Below are 19203 nucleotides of genomic sequence, written 5' to 3'. Positions count from 1 at the left end.
GCTCAATATCCGTCCTGACCTGGTGTCCTGGCTCAATATCCATCCTGACCTGGTGTCCTGGCTCAATGTCCATCCTGACCTGGTGTCCTGGCTCAATATCCATCCTGACCTGGTGTCCTCGCTCAATATCCGACCTGACCTGGTGTCCTGGCTCAATATCCATCCTGGCCTGGTGTCCTGGCTCAATGTCCGTCCTGACCTGGTGTCCTGGCTCAATATCCATCCTGGCCTGGTGTCCTGGCTCTATACACGTCCTGACCTGGTGTCCTGGCTCAATATCCATCCTGGCCTGGTGTCCTGGCTCAATGTCCGTCCTGACCTGGTGTCCTGGCTCAATATCCATCCTGACCTGGTGTCCTGGCTCTATACACGTCCTGACCTGGTGTCCTGGCTCAATATCCATCCTGACCTGGTGTCCTGGCTCAATGTCCATCCTGACCTGGTGTCCTGGCTCAATGTCCATCCTGTCCTGGTGTCCTGGCTCTATACATGTCCTGACCTGGTGTCCTGGCTCAATATCCATCCTGACCTGGTGTCCTGGCTCAATGTCCATCCTGACCTGGTGTCCTGGCTCAATATCCATCCTGACCTGGTGTCCTCGCTCAATATCCGACCTGACCTGGTGTCCTGGCTCAATATCCATCCTGGCCTGGTGTCCTGGCTCAATGTCCGTCCTGACCTGGTGTCCTGGCTCAATATCCATCCTGGCCTGGTGTCCTGGCTCTATACACGTCCTGACCTGGTGTCCTGGCTCAATATCCATCCTGGCCTGGTGTCCTGGCTCAATGTCCGTCCTGACCTGGTGTCCTGGCTCAATATCCATCCTGACCTGGTGTCCTGGCTCTATACACGTCCTGACCTGGTGTCCTGGCTCAATATCCATCCTGACCTGGTGTCCTGGCTCAATGTCCATCCTGACCTGGTGTCCTGGCTCAATGTCCATCCTGTCCTGGTGTCCTGGCTCTATACATGTCCTGACCTGGTGTCCTGGCTCAATATCCATCCTGACCTGGTGTCCTGGCTCAATATCCATCCTGTCCTGGTGTCCTGGCTCAATACCCATCCTGTCCTGGTGTCCTGGCTCAATATCCATCCTGGCCCGGTGTCCTGGCTCAATATCCATCCTGACCTGGTGTCCTGGCTCAATATCCATCCTGTCCTGGTGTCCTGGCTCAATATCCATCCTGACCCGTTGTCCTGGCTCAATATCCATCCTGTCCTGGTGTCCTGGCTCAATATCCATCCTGTCCTGGTGTCCTGGCTCAATATCCATCCTGTCCTGGTGTCCTGGCTCAATATCCATCCTGTCCTGGTGTCCTGGCTCAATATCCATCCTGTCCTGGTGTCCTGGCTCAATACCCATCCTGTCCTGGTGTACTGGCTCAATATCCATCCTGTCCTGGAGTCCTGGCTCAATACCCATCCTGTCCTGGTGTCCTGGCTCAATATCCATCCTGTCCTGGTGTCCTGGCTCAATATCCATCCTGACCCGTTGTCCTGGCTCAATACCCATCCTGTCCTGGTGTCCTGGCTCAATATCCATCCTGTCCTGGTGTCCTGGCTCAATATCCATCCTGACCCGTTGTCCTGGCTCAATATCCATCCTGTCCTGGTGTCCTGGCTCAATATCCATCCTGACCCGTTGTCCTGGCTCAATATCCATCCTGTCCTGGTGTCCTGGCTCAATATCCATCCTGACCCGTTGTCCTGGCTCAATATCCATCCTGTCCTGGTGTCCTGGCTCAATACCCATCCTGTCCTGGTGTCCTGGCTCAATATCCATCCTGTCCTGGTGTCCTGGCTCAATATCCATCCTGACCCGTTGTCCTGGCTCAATATCCATCCTGTCCTGGTGTCCTGGCTCAATATCCATCCTGACCCGTTGTCCTGGCTCAATATCCATCCTGACCCGTTGTCCTGGCTCAATATCCATGTGGCTTCAGGAATAAGACAGTGTCTGTAGAAACATCGGGGCTGGCTTTTCTCTCTCTGTTATCTTGTGTAATGTATTCTCCGTCATGGAACCAAGGTTACATTCACAACAGGAGATGTTGTGCTCATTTCTTATAAAGATAGGAGTCGTCAAATATGGAAGAAACAGACGTTCTTTACTCACAAATAAAGTCATTCATTGAGATATATGACATCAGCAGTCTCAACCATATTGTTGTTTGTGTCTAACTGGAGAGGTTATTGGGTCAGGAGGGGTGTGTCCTACTGGAGGGGTTATTGGGTCAGGAGGGGTGTGTCCTACTGGAGAGGTTAGTGGGTCAGGAGGGGTGTGTCCTACTGGAGGGGTTAGTGGGTCAGGAGGGGTGTGTCCTACTGGAGGGATTATTGGGTCTGGAGGGGTGTGTCCTACTGGAGGGGTTAGTGGGTCAGGAGGGGTGTGTCCTACTGGAGGGGTTATTGGGTCAGGAGGGGTGTGTCCTACTGGAGGGGTTAGTGGGTCAGGAGGGGTGTGTCCTACTGGAGGGATTATTGGGTCTGGAGGGGTGTGTCCTACTGGAGGGGTTATTGGGGCAGGAGGGGTGTGTCCTACTGGAGGGGTTATTGGGTCAGGAGGGGTGTGTCCTGCTGGAGAGGTTATTGGGTCTGGAGGGGTGTGTCCTACTGGAGGGGTTATTGGGTCAGGAAGGGTGTGTCCAACATTGATAATTATTTGATTAATTAATTACCTGATTTATTGATTGATGAATTGGTTAATCGATTGATTTATTGTCCTGCTACAGGTGTTACTGAGCCAGGAGGGGCGTGTCCACCATCAGGTGATGAGGACCATCACCCCCTCGGCTGTGCTCTCTCTCCCTGAGGGGGGCACCTACATCATTGAGGTGCGGGCGGTGAGTGAGGGGGGAGAGGGAGCAACCAGCTCCCAAGTCAGAGTACTCATCTCTTCAGGTAAGACAGACATTGAGCTCAATCAAACTAATGTGCTTCTTTATTTACTAGCGTGTTTCAATTGGCCAAATACAGTCACAGCATGGCTGTTGGAGTACTGGAACCTACTGTTAGTTCCAGGTCACCTGATATGTACAGTTTATACCAGTTTATACAGTGCATTCAGAAAGTATTTAGACCCATTTCAATTTGTCAGCATTTTGTTTTACTCATCAATCGACACACAATACCCCATAATAGGAAATTGTAGCAAATTTATTCAACAAAAAACGGAAAAAAATACCTCCTCCTCCACTGTTTCTACTCCTCCACTGTTTCTCCCCCTCCACTGTTTCTCCTCCACTGTTTCTCCTCCTTCTCCACTGTTTCTCCTCCACTGTTTCTCCTCCTCCTCCACTGTTTCTCCTCCACCTCCACGGTTTCTCCTCCTCCTCCACTGTTTCTCCTCCACTGTTTCTCCTCCTCCTCCACTGTTTCTCCTCCACTGTTTCTCCTCCTCCTCCACGGTTTCTCCTCCTCCTCCACTGTTTCTCCTCCACCTCCACGGTTTCTCCTCCTCCTCCACTGTTTCTCCTCCACTGTTTCTCCTCCTCCTCCACGGTTTCTCCTCCTCCTCCACTGTTTCTCCTCCACTGTTTCTCCTTCTCTGTTTCTCCTCCTCCTCCACGGTTTCTCCTCCTCCTCCACTGTTTCTCCTCCACCTCCACGGTTTCTCCTCCTCCTCCACTGTTTCTCCTCCACTGTTTCTCCTCCTCCTCCACGGTTTCTCCTCCTCCTCCACTGTTTCTCCTCCACCTCCACGGTTTCTCCTCCTCCTCCACGGTTTCTCCTCCTCCTCCACTGTTTCTCCTCCTCCTCCACAGTTTCTCCTCCTCCTCCACTGTTTCTCCTCCTCCTCCACTGTTTCTCCTCCTCCTCCACTGTTTCTCCTCCTCCTCCACTGTTTCTCCTCCACCTCCACGGTTTCTCCTCCTCCTCCACTGTTTCTCCTCCACTGTTTCTCCTCCTCCTCCACGGTTTCTCCTCCTCCTCCACTGTTTCTACTCCTCCACTGTTTCTCCCCCTCCACTGTTTCTCCTCCACTGTTTCTCCTCCTTCTCCACTGTTTCTCCTCCACTGTTTCTCCTCCTCCTCCACTGTTTCTCCTCCACCTCCACGGTTTCTCCTCCTCCTCCACTGTTTCTCCTCCACTGTTTCTCCTCCTCCTCCACTGTTTCTCCTCCACTGTTTCTCCTCCTCCTCCACGGTTTCTCCTCCTCCTCCACTGTTTCTCCTCCACCTCCACGGTTTCTCCTCCTCCTCCACTGTTTCTCCTCCACTGTTTCTCCTCCTCCTCCACGGTTTCTCCTCCTCCTCCACTGTTTCTCCTCCACTGTTTCTCCTTCTCTGTTTCTCCTCCTCCTCCACGGTTTCTCCTCCTCCTCCACTGTTTCTACTCCACCTCCACGGTTTCTCCTCCTCCTCCACTGTTTCTCCTCCACTGTTTCTCCTCCTCCTCCACGGTTTCTCCTCCTCCTCCACTGTTTCTCCTCCACCTCCACGGTTTCTCCTCCTCCTCCACGGTTTCTCCTCCTCCTCCACTGTTTCTCCTCCTCCTCCACAGTTTCTCCTCCTCCTCCACTGTTTCTCCTCCTCCTCCACTGTTTCTCCTCCTCCTCCACTGTTTCTCCTCCTCCTCCACTGTTTCTCCTCCACCTCCACGGTTTCTCCTCCTCCTCCACTGTTTCTCCTCCACTGTTTCTCCTCCTCCTCCACGGTTTCTCCTCCTCCTCCACTGTTTCTCCTCCACCTCCACGGTTTCTCCTCCTCCTCCACTGTTTCTTCTCCTCCTCCACTGTTTCTCCTCCACCTCCACTGTTTCTCCTCCTTCTCCACTGTTTCTCCTCCTCCTCCACTGTTTCTCCTCCTTCTCCACTGTTTCTCCTCCTCCTCCACTGTTTCTCCTCCACCTCCACTGTTTCTTTTCCTCCTCCACTGTTTCTCCTCCACCTCCACTGTTTCTCCTCCTTCTCCACTGTTTCTTCTCCACCTCCACGGTTTCTCCTCCTCCTTCACTGTTTCTTCTCCTCCTCCACTGTTTCTCCTCCACCTCCACTGTTTCTCCTCCACCTCCACTGTTTCTCCTCCTTCTCCACTGTTTCTCCTCCTCCTCCACTGTTTCTCCTCCTTCTCCACTGTTTCTCCTCCTCCTCCACTGTTTCTCCTCCACCTCCACTGTTTCTTTTCCTCCTCCACTGTTTCTCCTCCACCTCCACTGTTTCTGCTCCTTCTCCACTGTTTCTCCTCCTCCTCCACTGTTTCTCCTCCACCTCCACTGTTTCTTCTCCTCCTCCACTGTTTCTCCTCCACCTCCACTGTTTCTCCTCCTTCTTCACTGTTTCTCCTCCTCCTCCACTGTTTCTCCTCCACCTCCACTGTTTCTCCTCCTCCTCCTTTACGGTTTCTCCTCCTCCTCCACTGTTTCTCCTCCTCCTCCACGGTTTCTCCTCCTCCTCCTCCACGGTTTCTCCTCCTCCTCCTCCACGGTTTCTCCTCCTCCTCCTCCACGGTTTCTCCTCCTCCTCCACTGTTTCTCCTCCTCCTCCACGGTTTCTCCTCCTCCTCCTCCACGGTTTCTCCTCCTCCTCCTCCACTGTTTCTCCTCCTCCTCCACTGTTTCTCCTCCACTGTTTCTCCTCCTCCTCCACGGTTTCTCCTCCTCCTCCACTGTTTCTCCTCCACCTCCACGGTTTCTCCTCCTCCTCCACTGTTTCTCCTCCACTGTTTCTCCTCCTCCTCCACGGTTTCTCCTCCTCCTCCACTGTTTCTCCTCCACTGTTTCTCCTTCTCTGTTTCTCCTCCTCCTCCACGGTTTCTCCTCCTCCTCCACTGTTTCTCCTCCACCTCCACGGTTTCTCCTCCTCCTCCACTGTTTCTCCTCCACTGTTTCTCCTCCTCCTCCACGGTTTCTCCTCCTCCTCCACTGTTTCTCCTCCACCTCCACGGTTTCTCCTCCTCCTCCACGGTTTCTCCTCCTCCTCCACTGTTTCTCCTCCTCCTCCACAGTTTCTCCTCCTCCTCCACTGTTTCTCCTCCTCCTCCACTGTTTCTCCTCCACCTCCACGGTTTCTCCTCCTCCTCCACTGTTTCTCCTCCACTGTTTCTCCTCCTCCTCCACGGTTTCTCCTCCTCCTCCACTGTTTCTCCTCCACCTCCACGGTTTCTCCTCCTCCTCCACTGTTTCTTCTCCTCCTCCACTGTTTCTCCTCCACCTCCACTGTTTCTCCTCCACCTCCACTGTTTCTCCTCCTTCTCCACTGTTTCTCCTCCTCCTCCACTGTTTCTCCTCCTTCTCCACTGTTTCTCCTCCTCCTCCACTGTTTCTCCTCCACCTCCACTGTTTCTTTTCCTCCTCCACTGTTTCTCCTCCACCTCCACTGTTTCTCCTCCTTCTCCACTGTTTCTTCTCCACCTCCACGGTTTCTCCTCCTCCTCCACTGTTTCTTCTCCTCCTCCACTGTTTCTCCTCCACCTCCACTGTTTCTCCTCCACCTCCACTGTTTCTCCTCCTTCTCCACTGTTTCTCCTCCTCCTCCACTGTTTCTCCTCCTTCTCCACTGTTTCTCCTCCTCCTCCACTGTTTCTCCTCCACCTCCACTGTTTCTTTTCCTCCTCCACTGTTTCTCCTCCACCTCCACTGTTTCTCCTCCTTCTCCACTGTTTCTCCTCCTCCTCCACTGTTTCTCCTCCACCTCCACTGTTTCTTCTCCTCCTCCACTGTTTCTCCTCCACCTCCACTGTTTCTCCTCCTTCTTCACTGTTTCTCCTCCTCCTCCACTGTTTCTCCTCCACCTCCACTGTTTCTCCTCCTCCTCCTTTACGGTTTCTCCTCCTCCTCCACTGTTTCTCCTCCTCCTCCACGGTTTCTCCTCCTCCTCCTCCACGGTTTCTCCTCCTCCTCCTCCACGGTTTCTCCTCCTCCTCCTCCACGGTTTCTCCTCCTCCTCCACTGTTTCTCCTCCTCCTCCACGGTTTCTCCTCCTCCTCCTCCACGGTTTCTCCTCCTCCTCCTCCACGGTTTCTCCTCCTCCACTGTTTCTTTCTACCCATTTTCTGTTAAAGTTCTTTATTACATCACCACAACCACAGCTGTTGCCTCAGCAAAGTTTCCCTTTGCTAATACACTTTTAAATAACCACCTGCACTCACACACACCATTGCGCGCGCGCGCACACACACACACACACACACACACACACACACACACACACACACACACACACACACACACACATTATGTTATTCTATCGTCGTGGGGATCTAAAATTGATTTATATTAAATATCCTATGTTACCTAACCTTCAACCCAAACTTAACTCCTAACCCTTACCCTAATTCTAGACCTTACCCTGAACCCTAAGCTTAAAATAGTCTTTGTCCTCTTGGGGAATTATGTCCCCACGAGGGAGAATTGTCCTTGCACAGCCAAGTTAGTCTCAAACAAGACAAATGTTAAGTTTACCATAATTTGTAGAAACACAAGTAACACGCTTTTTAGTCCAAACACATAAACGTGCATTTTATTCTCTTTCTCTGCCAGACGAAATATTAATTTCTGCAATTTGAAAGCCCCTGAGAGTTAATGTCAACAGTTAGCATACTTCAAACTGCTGTGTGTGCTTGTGAATTATTTTAGCTTAAATTGTGTCTTTGAGAAGAAACCAGTGCTGACAAAAATGTGTTTCTGTTTATTGGAAATGTTTGGCTTTATTATTGCACAGGCCTGCCTGTCTTACCTTGTTATTACCTTCGTCTGCAGTCTAATTAGTCTGTGGTCTAACTAGTCTGCTGTCTAATTAGTCTGTGGTCTAACTAGTCTGATGTCTAATTAGTCTGTGGTCTAATTAGTCTGTGGTCTAATTAGTCTGTGGTCTAATTAGTCTGTGGTCTAATTAGTCTGTGGTCTAATTAGTCTGTGGTCTAATTAGTCTGTGGTCTAATTAGTCTGCTGTCTAATTAGTCTGCTGTTTAATTAGTCTGCTGTTTAATTAGTCTGCTGGTTAATTAGTCTGCTGTCTAATTAATCTGCTGTCTAGTCTATTTTCTAATTAGTCTGCTGTTTAATTAGTCTGCTGTTTAATTAGTCTGCTGTCTAATTCATCTGCTGTCTAGTCTATTTTCTAATTAGTCTGCTGTCAAATTAGTCTGCTGTTTAATTATTTTGCTGTCTAATTAGTCTGCTGTCTAATTAGTCTGCTGTTTAATTAGTCTGCTGTCTAATTAATCTGCTGTTTAATTAGTCTGCTGTCTAGTCTATTTTCTAATTAGTCTGCTGTCTAATTAATCTGCTGTCTAGTCTATTTTCTAATTAGTCTGCTGTCAAATTAGTCTGCTGTTTAATTAGTCTGCTGTTTAATTAGTCTGCTGTCTAATTAGTCTGCTGTTTAATTAGTCTGCTGTTTAATTAGTCTGCTGTCTAATTCATCTGCTGTCTAGTCTATTTTCTAATTAGTCTGCTGTCAAATTAGTCTGCTGTTTAATTATTTTGCTGTCTAATTAGTCTGCTGTCTAATTAGTCTGCTGTTTAATTAGTCTGCTGTCTAATTAATCTGCTGTTTAATTAGTCTGCTGTCTAGTCTATTTTCTAATTAGTCTGCTGTCTAATTAATCTGCTGTCTAGTCTATTTTCTAATTAGTCTGCTGTCAAATTAGTCTGCTGTTTAATTAGTCTGCTGTTTAATTAGTCTGCTGTCTAATTAGTCTGCTGTTTAATTAGTCTGCTGTTTAATTAGTCTGCTGTCTAATTAGTCTGCTGTCTAATTAGTCTGTGGTCTAATTAGTCAAACTGAATATACTGCAGCTCTGTAATACTGTTAGTCCAAGCATGATGTGCAAATTGTAGGTCTAATTGTTAAATTTTTCATAAAATCATGAAACTTGGTACATATCGTTTCACTTCACTGATGGCATTATAGTGAATCGGAGCAAACTCCAATTTGGATCAGGGTTGGAGTCAATTCCATTTAAATTCCAGTCAGTTCAGAAAGTACACTGACATTCCAATTCTCTTCAATGCTTTTTAATGAAACATTTTTGGAATTGGAATTTTGGTTATTTTCTGAATTGACTGGAATTGAAATTGAATTCACCCTACATGTTGTCTGTTGCTCCCCAACCCTGGTATGGACTCTCTAATGACTAGATGTTCTCTCCCCCCTGTCTACCCCCACCCCCCCAATCCCCCGTCTACCCCATCCCTATATCCCCATGTCTATCCCCATCCCCCATCTCCCTGTCTACCCACATCCCCGTCTCCCCATCCCTCCACCCCTGTCTTCCATCCCTCCATCCCTCTGTCTACCCCAATTGCCCCCATCCCTGTCTCCCCACTCCTTCATTCTCCCCATCCCCCTCGTCTCCCCGTCCCTCCACCCCTCCATCCCTCTAACTCAGGTGTCCGAGTGAAGAGTGGCCAGTGTTCGGTTCACAGCCTGCTATCGTGGGGCCTGACATGGACTACTGCTCTGCTCCTCTCTGTTCCGCTGGTGCCTTCAGCTTCCTGGTGAGGCCTACACAGAGAGACCTCCTCCCTCACTTCTCCATCCAGCCATCCTCCTATACATGGAGGGACTGAACCTCTTTCATCCCCCCCCTTCCTCAGACTGTCTGTTTTCTCTGGCCTTACCCATAAGCCAATCAGGCCTGGGGCATGCCGAGGACATCCATATCTGACACCAACAAACCAATGGATGGTCAAAAAATAACATTCATCTCTTTTATTTAAGTATACATTTTTCGGGAGCTGAACTAAACGTTATTTGTGAAAACATGTTTTTTTTGCACTTTTTTCCAAACATCACTTGTGTTGTACTGTAGCTGTACATTGTTGTGGAAATACTTTGTTTAATAATGTAAAGTGTGCCCCAAATGGCATCCTATTCCCTATATAGTGCCCTATGTGCCTGGTCAAAAGTGGTGCACTTTGTAGGAAATAGGGTGCCATTTGGGACGCATTTTACTTTAACTTTATAGGCCGTTGTTTTCTTGCCTGTCGACTGGTATCTAACTGCTTTCAGAAGCCTGGTGACTGGCATCTAACTGCTTCCAGACGGCCAAAGCCATGAGGCTCTACAGAGTGTGAACAATTCCCTGAAAGCTGCTGTTGAGGCAGTTCTCGCTGTCTGTAAGGCTGTAATACTGGGATCAGCCTGATTCAGCCTGGCCTCTGCCTCTCTTCTCATTAGTTATCTGTATCCATGTAGTCCTTGGCTGCCTAACAAGCAGCAGCTCAGTAGAGATCAGTGTTTTTTTATTCATATAGAGTGAAGTGAAAGAATAAACATGTTTTATATTACCCGAGAAATGTTACTACTTCCAGACTAGCTTTTTGTACATTGTGTTACCTTTAGAAACAAAACAAAAAAGTGAGTGGTGTGTGTTTCAGCTAGGTCACGGTGTCTGTTTTTCTGATAGCAAAGATCAATGCTTATTAATGTGTTGGACTGCTGGATGTATCAGAGGTAAGGTGAGGCAGGTATACCTGTACACCTGGACTCAACTGTAGTGCCCTAACACATCTTTAGACAAAGACTTGACGAGTCTGTGGAGACTCATGGTGTCAGTACAAATAAATGTGATGTATATTTTTTAAATGGTTGTCTGTCTATCTGTCTTCACTATATATTTGTTTAACTCGTTGCCTGTCTTAGGGCGGTATACCATATTTTACTATACCGGTATTGATGCACGGACCAGTTTGGGATTTTACTTCACCTTCTATAATGGTATTTGAATGTTTGGTTTGTTAAATGTGATACGCCGTGTGTAACGTCCATTTTTATAGTTTACATGCTACTTGAGCCATCCCTCGCCGCTCTCTCTCCATGCCGTTTTCCAAACAGACCTAGCCCCGCCCCTTGTCACTCTAGGAGCACAATTGTTGTCGCTTGACCAAGAGACACATGCGTTCAGTCTGCATGGTCAATGCAGCACATGCAACAATGTTGATGGCTACGGTGTTTCCACTTTCCACGTGTTCTATAACTACACTATTAGTTTGTGTTTCTTACATCTGCAAACAGCTGGTTTCTTAGCAATTTAGCTAGATTGTGTTTGCTGCTAATGCTAATCCCTATTTAGCTGGCTAGCTAATACATGTACTGAGTCAGAGCAAACGTAGCTAGCTAATACAGCCTGATACCAGTGCTGGTCTAGAACTATATAAGCATGTTATTTGTGCAACAGTATCTTCTAAATCAAAGAGAAATAGAAGCATGAATATGTTGGCTACATCAAAAAACATGTAATGTAGCCAATGATTATAGGGTCTCCTAGGAAACACTGACCATCACTTTGGTTTCTACCCTGTCACAATGACTCCTCCCTGGCATTTTCATTCATTGTCATGTCAAACACTGTATTCAAAGTGGCCACTATTATATATATTCTAACTATAGAATTAGAATAATCATTCTATTTCCATGTTTCCAACAGTTCACCCAAGTGGTTTGATCTAAATCGCAAATCAAATCGCAATTGCAAGATTTGGTTAAAAATGAGGCCTCATTTCTTTGCCCATATCATGTAGCCCTAACTGGGCAGTGTGTAAATGATCTCAAATGAGTGCAGGAAATGCAGAAATTGATGGAAATGCAGGAAATTATTTTAGGCTGAAGTTGAATTGAACAGTATAAAACAATTAGAATGGAGAAAGACCCATTGAAATCACTTACAATGTATGTGTTGCCACCGTAGGGTCATGCACTACTCATAAAGCACATTTAGAACTTGTATTATTCAAAAACATAAAATACCATCAAATTTCCCAGCCCTAGTCTGTCTGTCTGTCTTTACTATAATCTGGAAGATGTTGACAACGAGGGGCATTGTCCCTTTCTGACTCTACTAAAATGTAGGGGTGTGCTGAAAAACTCGGTCTACTTTGCTGCAGCCATATCATTGTTTTAGTCTGTCGACTTTGCTGGTTGTTTTAGTCTGTCGACTTTGCTGGTTGTTTTAGTCTGTCGACTTTGCTGGTTGTTTTAGTCTGTCGACTTTGCTGGTTGTTTTAGTCTGTCGACTTTGCTGGTTGTTTTAGTCTGTCGACTTTGCTGGTTGTTTTAGTCAGTCGACTTTGCTGGTTGTTTTAGTCTGTCGACTTTGCTGGTTGTTTTAGTCTGTCGACTTTGCTGGTTGTTTTAATCTGTCGACTTTGCTGGTTGTTTTAGTCTGTCGACTTTGCTGGTTGTTTTAGTCTGTCGACTTTGCTGGTTGTTTTAGTCTGTCGACTTTGCTGGTTGTTTTAGTCTGTCGACTTTGCTGGTTGTTTTAGTCTGTCGACTTTGCTGGTTGTTTTAGTCAGTCGACTTTGCTGGTTGTTTTAGTCTGTCGACTTTGCTGGTTGTTTTAGTCTGTCGACTTTGCTGGTTGTTTTAATCTGTCGACTTTGCTGGTTGTTTTAATCTGTCGACTTTGCTGGTTGTTTTAATCTGTCGACTTTGCTGGTTGTTTTAGTCTGTCGACTTTGCTGGTTGTTTTAGTCTGTCTACTTTGCTGGTTGTTTTAGTCTGTCTACTTTGCTGGTTGTTTTAGTCTGTCTACTTTGCTGGTTGTTTTAGTCTGTCTACTTTGCTGGTTGTTTTAGTCTGTCTACTTTGCTGGTTGTTTTAGTCTGTCTACTTTGCTGGTTGTTTTAGTCTGTCTACTTTGCTGGTTGTTTTAGTCTGCTTTGCTGGTTGTTTTAGTCTGTCTGCTTTGCTGGTTGTTTTAGTCTGTCTGCTTTGCTGGTTGTTTTAGTCTGTCGACTTTGCTGGTTGTTTTAGTCTGTCTACTTTGCTGGTTGTTTTAGTCTGTCTACTTTGCTGGTTGTTTTAGTCTGTCTACTTTGCTGGTTGTTTTAGTCTGTCTACTTTGCTGGTTGTTTTAGTCTGTCTACTTTGCTGGTTGTTTTAGTCTGTCTACTTTGCTGGTTGTTTTAGTCTGTCTGCTTTGCTGGTTGTTTTAGTCTGTCTGCTTTGCTGGTTGTTTTAGTCTGTCGACTTTGCTGGTTGTTTTAGTCTGTCGACTTTGCTGGTTGTTTTAGTCTGTCGACTTTGCTGGTTGTTTTAGTCTGTCGACTTTGCTGGTTGTTTTAGTCTGTCGACTTTGCTGGTTGTTTTAGTCTGTCGACTTTGCTGGTTGTTTTTATCTGTCTACTTTGCTGGTTGTTTTAGTCTGTCGACTTTGCTGGTTGTTTTAGTCTGGCTACTTAGCTGGTTGTTTAATTCTGTCTAATTTGCTGGTTGTTTTCGTCTGTCTACTTTGCTGCAGCCATATCATTATTTTAGTCTGTCTACTTGGCTGAGGCCATATGGTTGTTTTAGTCTGTCTACTTTGCTGGTTGTTTTAGTCTGTCTACTTTGCTGGTTGTTTTAGTCTGTCTACTTTGCTGGTTGTTTTAGTCTGTCTGCTTTGCTGGTTGTTTTAGTCTGTCTGCTTTGCTGGTTGTTTTAGTCTGTCTGCTTAGCTGGTTGTTTTAGTCTGTCTACTTTGCTGGTTGTTTTAGTCTGTCTGCTTTGCTGTGGCTATATGGTTGTTTTAGTCTGTCTAGTAGACTAGTCAGGATCAAAGTAAAGATAAATCAAGCAAAGTACAGACAGATCCTTGATGAAAACCTGTACAGAACGCTCAGGATCTCAGACTGGGATGAAGGTTCACCTTCCAACAGGACAACGACCCTAAGCACACAGCCAAGACAACTTCGGGACAAGTCTCTGAATGTCCTTGAGTTGCCTAGCCAAAGCCCGGACTTGAACCCGATCCAACAGCTTTGGAGAGACCTGAAAATAGCTGTGCATCGACGCTCCCCTTCCAACCTAACAGAGCTTGAGAGAATCTGCAAAGAACAATGGGAGAAACTCCCCAAATACAGGTGTGCCAAGCTTGTAGCGTCATACCCAAGAAGACTTGAGGCTGTAATCGCTGCCAAAGGTGCTTCAACAAAGTACTGAGTAAAGGGTCTGAATTCTTATGTAAATGTGATATTTCAGTTTTGTATTTTTAATAAATTTGCAAAAAAATATGTTTTTGCTTTGTCATTATGGTTTAGACCTGACGATTGAGGGGAAAAAACAAATACATTTTAGAATAAGGCTGTAGCATAACAAAATGTGAAAAAGGTCAAGGGGTCTGAGTACTTTCCAAACGCAATTTATCTGACATTGTATTCCAATTTGAACTTTGATATGCTTTTAAATGTTTGAATGCACAGTGATAAACATTTGGGTGACAACTTAGAAAAACAATGTCTTATTTTTGGTTATTGGAATTTTTCGTGCTTTTAGATGGTTGAAAGCATAGTGATAGCACTGGAAATTCAGCTAACTATTGGCTGTCTTTTTGAGTGGGTGAATATATACTAAGTATACCAAACATTAGGAGCATCTTCCTAATATTGAATTGCATACCCACCTTTTGCCCTCAGCACTGATTCAATTCATCTGGGCATGGACTCTACAAGGTTCCACAGGGATGCTGGCACATGTGGACTCCAATGCTTCCCACAGTTGTGTCAAGTTGGCTGAATGTCCTTTGGGTGATGGACTATTATTGATTCACACGGGAAACTGTTGACCGTGAATAACCCGGCAGCGTTGCAGTTAATGACACAAAGCGGTGGATTCAACTGGTCAGTCTATCATGGAATTAACAGGTGTTAATGTTTTCTATACTCAGTGGAGGTTGTAATCTCATTGATCCCCATCTCAACCAAAAATGGGCCAATGCCTTATGTCTATGTAATTTGAAGATGGTTAGTCTCTGTCTTGTTTTTCCACATTAGACAGGTCTTTGTCCCAACACATGGGGGCTGAACCCTGTGATACGCAAAAGGCAAAACAGCACCACTGGCATCCCCAGGAGCATTTGTTGTTTACTTTTTTTGAGGAAAGGAACATCCAGTAGTCTAACCACCAACACCTGGCAGTCTAACCGCCAACACCCGGCAGTCTAACCGCCAACACCCGGCAGTCTAACCGCCAACACCCGGCAGTCTAACCGCCAACACCCGGCAGTCTAACCACCAACACCCGGCAGTCTAACCACCAACACCCGGCAGTCTAACCACCAACACCCGGCAGTCTAACCGCCAACACCTGGCAGTCTAACCGCCAACACCCGGCAGTCTAACCGCCAACACCCGGCAGTCTAACCGCCAACACCCGGCAGTCTAACCACCAACACCCGGCAGTCTAACCACCAACACCTGGCAGTCTAACCACCAACACCTGGCAGTCTAACCACCAACACCCGGCAGTCTAACCACCAACACCCGGCAGTCTAACCACCAACACCCGGCAGTCTAACCGCCAACACCCGGCAGTCTAACCACCAACACCTGGCAGTCTAACCGCCAACACCCGGCAGTCTAACCACCAACACCTGGCAGTCTAACCACCAACACCTGGCAGTCTAACCGCCAACACCCGGCAGTCTAACCGCCAACACCCGGCAATCTAACCACCAACACCCGGCAGTCTATCCGCCAACATCCGGCAGTCTAACTGCCAACACCTGGCAGTCTAACTGCCAACACCCAGCAGTCTAACTGCCAACATCCATCAGTCTAACTGCCAACATCCATCAGTCTAACTGCCAACACCCAGCAGTCTAACTGCCAACATCCATCAGTCTAACTGCCAACACCCAGCAGTCTAACTGCCAACATCCAGCAGTCTAACTGCCAACATCCATCAGTCTAACTGCCAACATCCATCAGTCTAACTGCCAACATCCATCAGTCTAACTGCCAACACCCAGCAGTCTAACTGCCAACATCCAGCAGTCTAACTGCCAACATCCAGTAGTCTAACTGCCAACACCCAGTAGTCTAACTGCATGAAGCTAACATTTTTAAAGGCCTGGTAAAGCTATTACACTGCTTCCTCATCACCGCAGGCTTGTGTACATTGTAATTGTGTCTTTAAGGTGGTCTGACAAACAATGAGACAGGTGAAGCAAAGGACAAAGGACCTTCAGAAGTCCACCATGTGGAACCTCCTGACACAGAGACCAGACATTGTTCCCGGCATTGCCACCGGCACAGCCAGAAGAGGACTGGCCACCCCTCATAGCCTGGTTCTTCACGGTTTCTTCCTAGGTTTTGGCCTTTCTAGGGAGTTTTTCCTAGCCACCGTGCTTCTACACCTGCATTGCTTGCTGTTTGGGGTTTTAGGCTGGGTTGTTGTACAGCACTTTGAGATATCAGCTGATGTACGAAGGTCTATATAAATACATTTGATTTGATTTGATCCGCTGGTTTTTCCGGGAGAGGCAGATGCTGTCTTAAGCCCAGAGGTACCATTCATAATATTTATGTAAATCTATACCCCTCACCTGTCCCTGACCAGAGGCATATTAGGCCTACATATCTGGGGGTAGATCTATGATGTCGCTGGCACAACGAGGCAATAATAGGGTGGATGTGCTTTTATACTGGTTGCATCTCTGTCACACACACACACACACACACACACACAAACAGTCCATCAGCGCTTCCTCCTTGCTTTAAAACAGTTTGTTTTCAAATCCAAACAGCATGCGTCAACCTCCATGGGGAAAAAATGTGTGATAACCAATCAGGGTAATTGCAGAAATCTGAGTCCATGTTTTCACCTAACATGTTCCAATGAGAATGAGACCAAAAGGAGCGTTGCCAAATATTAGGTACGTAAGGTTACGTGACACCACAGGGGCTGGGTGGTACGTAAGGTTACGTGACACCACAGGGGCTGGGTGGTACGTAAGGTTACGTGACACCACAGGGGCTGGGTGGTACGTAAGGTTACGTGACAACACAGGGGCTGGGTGGTATGTAAGGTTACGTGACACCACAGGGGCTGGGTGGTACGTAAGGTTACGTGACACCACAGGGGCTGGGTGGTACGTAAGGTTACGTGACACCACAGGGGCTGGGTGGTATGTAAGGTTACGTGACACAACACCGGCTGGGTGGTACGTAAGGTTACGTGACACCACAGTGGCTGGGTGGTATGTAAGGTTACGTGACACCACAGGGGCTGGGTGGTACGTAAGGTTACGTTAAACCACAGGGGCTGGGTGGTATGTAAGGATTTGTTATACCACAGGGGCTGGGTGGTATGTAAGGATTTGTTAAACGAAAGGGGCTGGATGGTATGTAAGGATTTGTTATACCACAGGGGCTGGGTGGTATGTAAGGTTACGTTAAACCACAGGGGCTGGGTGGTACGTAAGGATTTGTTATACCACAGGGGCTGGGTGGTATGTAAGGATTTGTTATACCACAGGGGCTGGATGGTATGTAAGGATTTGTTATACCACAGGGGCTGGGTGGTATGTAAGGTTACGTTAAACCACAGGGGCTGGGTGGTACGTAAGGATTTGTTAAACCACAGGGGCTGGGTGGTATGTAAGGATTTGTTAAACCACAGGGGCTGGATGGTACGTAAGGATTTGTTATACCACAGGGGCTGGATGGTACGTAAGGTTACGTTAAACCACAGGGGCTGGGTGGTACGTAAGGATTTGTTAAACCACAGGGGCTGGGTGGTATGTAAGGATTTGTTATACCACAGGGGCTGGATGGTACGTAAAGATTTGTTATACCACAGGGGCTGGATGGTATGTAAGGATTTGTTATACCACAGGGGCTGGGTGGTATGTAAGGATTTGTTAAACCACAGGGGCTGGATGGTATGTAAGGATTTGTTATACCACAGAGGCTAGGTGGTATGTAAGGATTTGTTAAACCACAGGGGCTGGGTGGTATGTAAGGATTTGTTATACCACAGGGGCTGGGTGGTATGTAAGGATTTGTTATACCACAGGGGCTGGATGGTACGTAAAGTTACGTTAAACCACAGGGGCTGGGTGGTATGTAAGGATTTGTTATACCACAGGGGCTGGATGGTACGTAAAGTTACGTTAAACCACAGAGGCTGGATGGTATGTAAGGATTTGTTATACCACAGCGGCTGTATATCAGCCTAGAGATCAGCTTGCACTTTGTTTTGGTTCAAGTTATTTTCAAGAGGTGCTTGAATTGTTTCCCTTTTTTTCTATTAGATTGTACTTGCACAAATAGTCTGGCCACAGGACGACTACAGTGATGACAATGCTGACGCATGCTCAACAGACGCAAAATGGTATTGAAATGTAATACTTATGTAGACATTCATTTTTTGCTATAACCATTACATTTTGAAAGAAATGTACACATTAGTAAAGTGGTGGAATTATTTTGTTTTGTTCATTGTTAGCCTCCAGCAACATGCTGACGGTGCGATTCAAATACAGGGTTGGGTGGGAGAGACTCAATCAATGACCATGGTCAACAGCATATAAACCAAATATAAAAGCACATATAAACCAAACAACATATAAACAAGATTTAAACTAAACACCACATAATCAAGATATAAACCACATATAAAATAAACAAAATGTATACCACATATAAACAAGATAGACACCAAACAACATATAAACCACAAACTAAACATATAAACAAGAAATTAACCACATATAAACCAAACAAAATGTAAACCGCATATAAACAAGATATAAACCAAACATTTAACCACATATTGTAACGGTTTTGACTTGAGGTTATTTATAGGGGTGCCAGGTAGGTTGTGCCTACCAGAGAAAGCATGGGTTTCTCCTTTTAGTTTGGGAGGGAATGAGTCCCATCTGGTCCGTCAAGTCACACCAATACAAAGGACTTATGTAAAAGTCAGGATGGAAATATACTTTTCATAAACCCCTTAAAACATTGGAAAGAACTTCAAACAAGTGTATTCTTTTGCGTGGTTGTATTAACAACATAAATGATCACACACACCCACACACAACAATATAACAAATCAATGCACTTATGTTCATTTAGAAATGTCCTGTACCTCGGGCATAAAAAGAGTCCAGCCCGGTAAATAAGTTCAGTGACTCAAGTGACCTTAGTCACACAACGTTTGTCCGTAGCATAAACCCAGTATATTCATACACTCAAAATAACACTTATTTTGCAACACAACTAGAAAGCGTATCAAAGACTAATCAAAGAATAATATGTCTTAACAACTAGATAAATCACAGTATACATCACCCCAAAAAAATGAAATACCGTGTACAAAAAGTTGTAGTCAGTCGGTCAGTCAGACAATCCGCCAACAGATCTCCAGCGGAGAAAAGGCCACGAAAACCAACGGAGAGTTGTAGTCCACAGACGCACAGAGTGGATCCAATCCTAGGTAAACTCGTTTTAAGGCTACAAAACACACTGCAAGGCAACAAACAAACGTAATAGCG

At 46.4% G+C, this 19203-nt stretch overlaps 1 protein-coding gene across 1 annotated transcript in view; it reads left to right on the top strand.

The window, feature by feature from the left end:
- LOC139549548 (contactin-5-like) overlaps window positions 1-11909 on the top strand; it is a 785449-nt gene extending 773540 nt beyond the window's left edge. Inside the window, exons 24-25 of the mRNA XM_071360158.1 lie at window positions 2733-2901; window positions 9334-11909. Of these exons, the coding sequence (XP_071216259.1) occupies window positions 2733-2901; window positions 9334-9446 (282 nt within the window). The 3' untranslated portion in view covers window positions 9447-11909. The remainder of the gene's footprint in view (window positions 1-2732; window positions 2902-9333) is intronic.
- The last annotated feature ends 7294 nt before the right edge of the window (window positions 11910-19203 follow it).

Source organism: Salvelinus alpinus, chromosome 22, assembly GCF_045679555.1.
Source record: "Salvelinus alpinus chromosome 22, SLU_Salpinus.1, whole genome shotgun sequence".
Classification (NCBI taxonomy): domain Eukaryota; kingdom Metazoa; phylum Chordata; class Actinopteri; order Salmoniformes; family Salmonidae; genus Salvelinus; species Salvelinus alpinus.
This window is presented reverse-complemented; position numbering and strand designations above follow the sequence as displayed.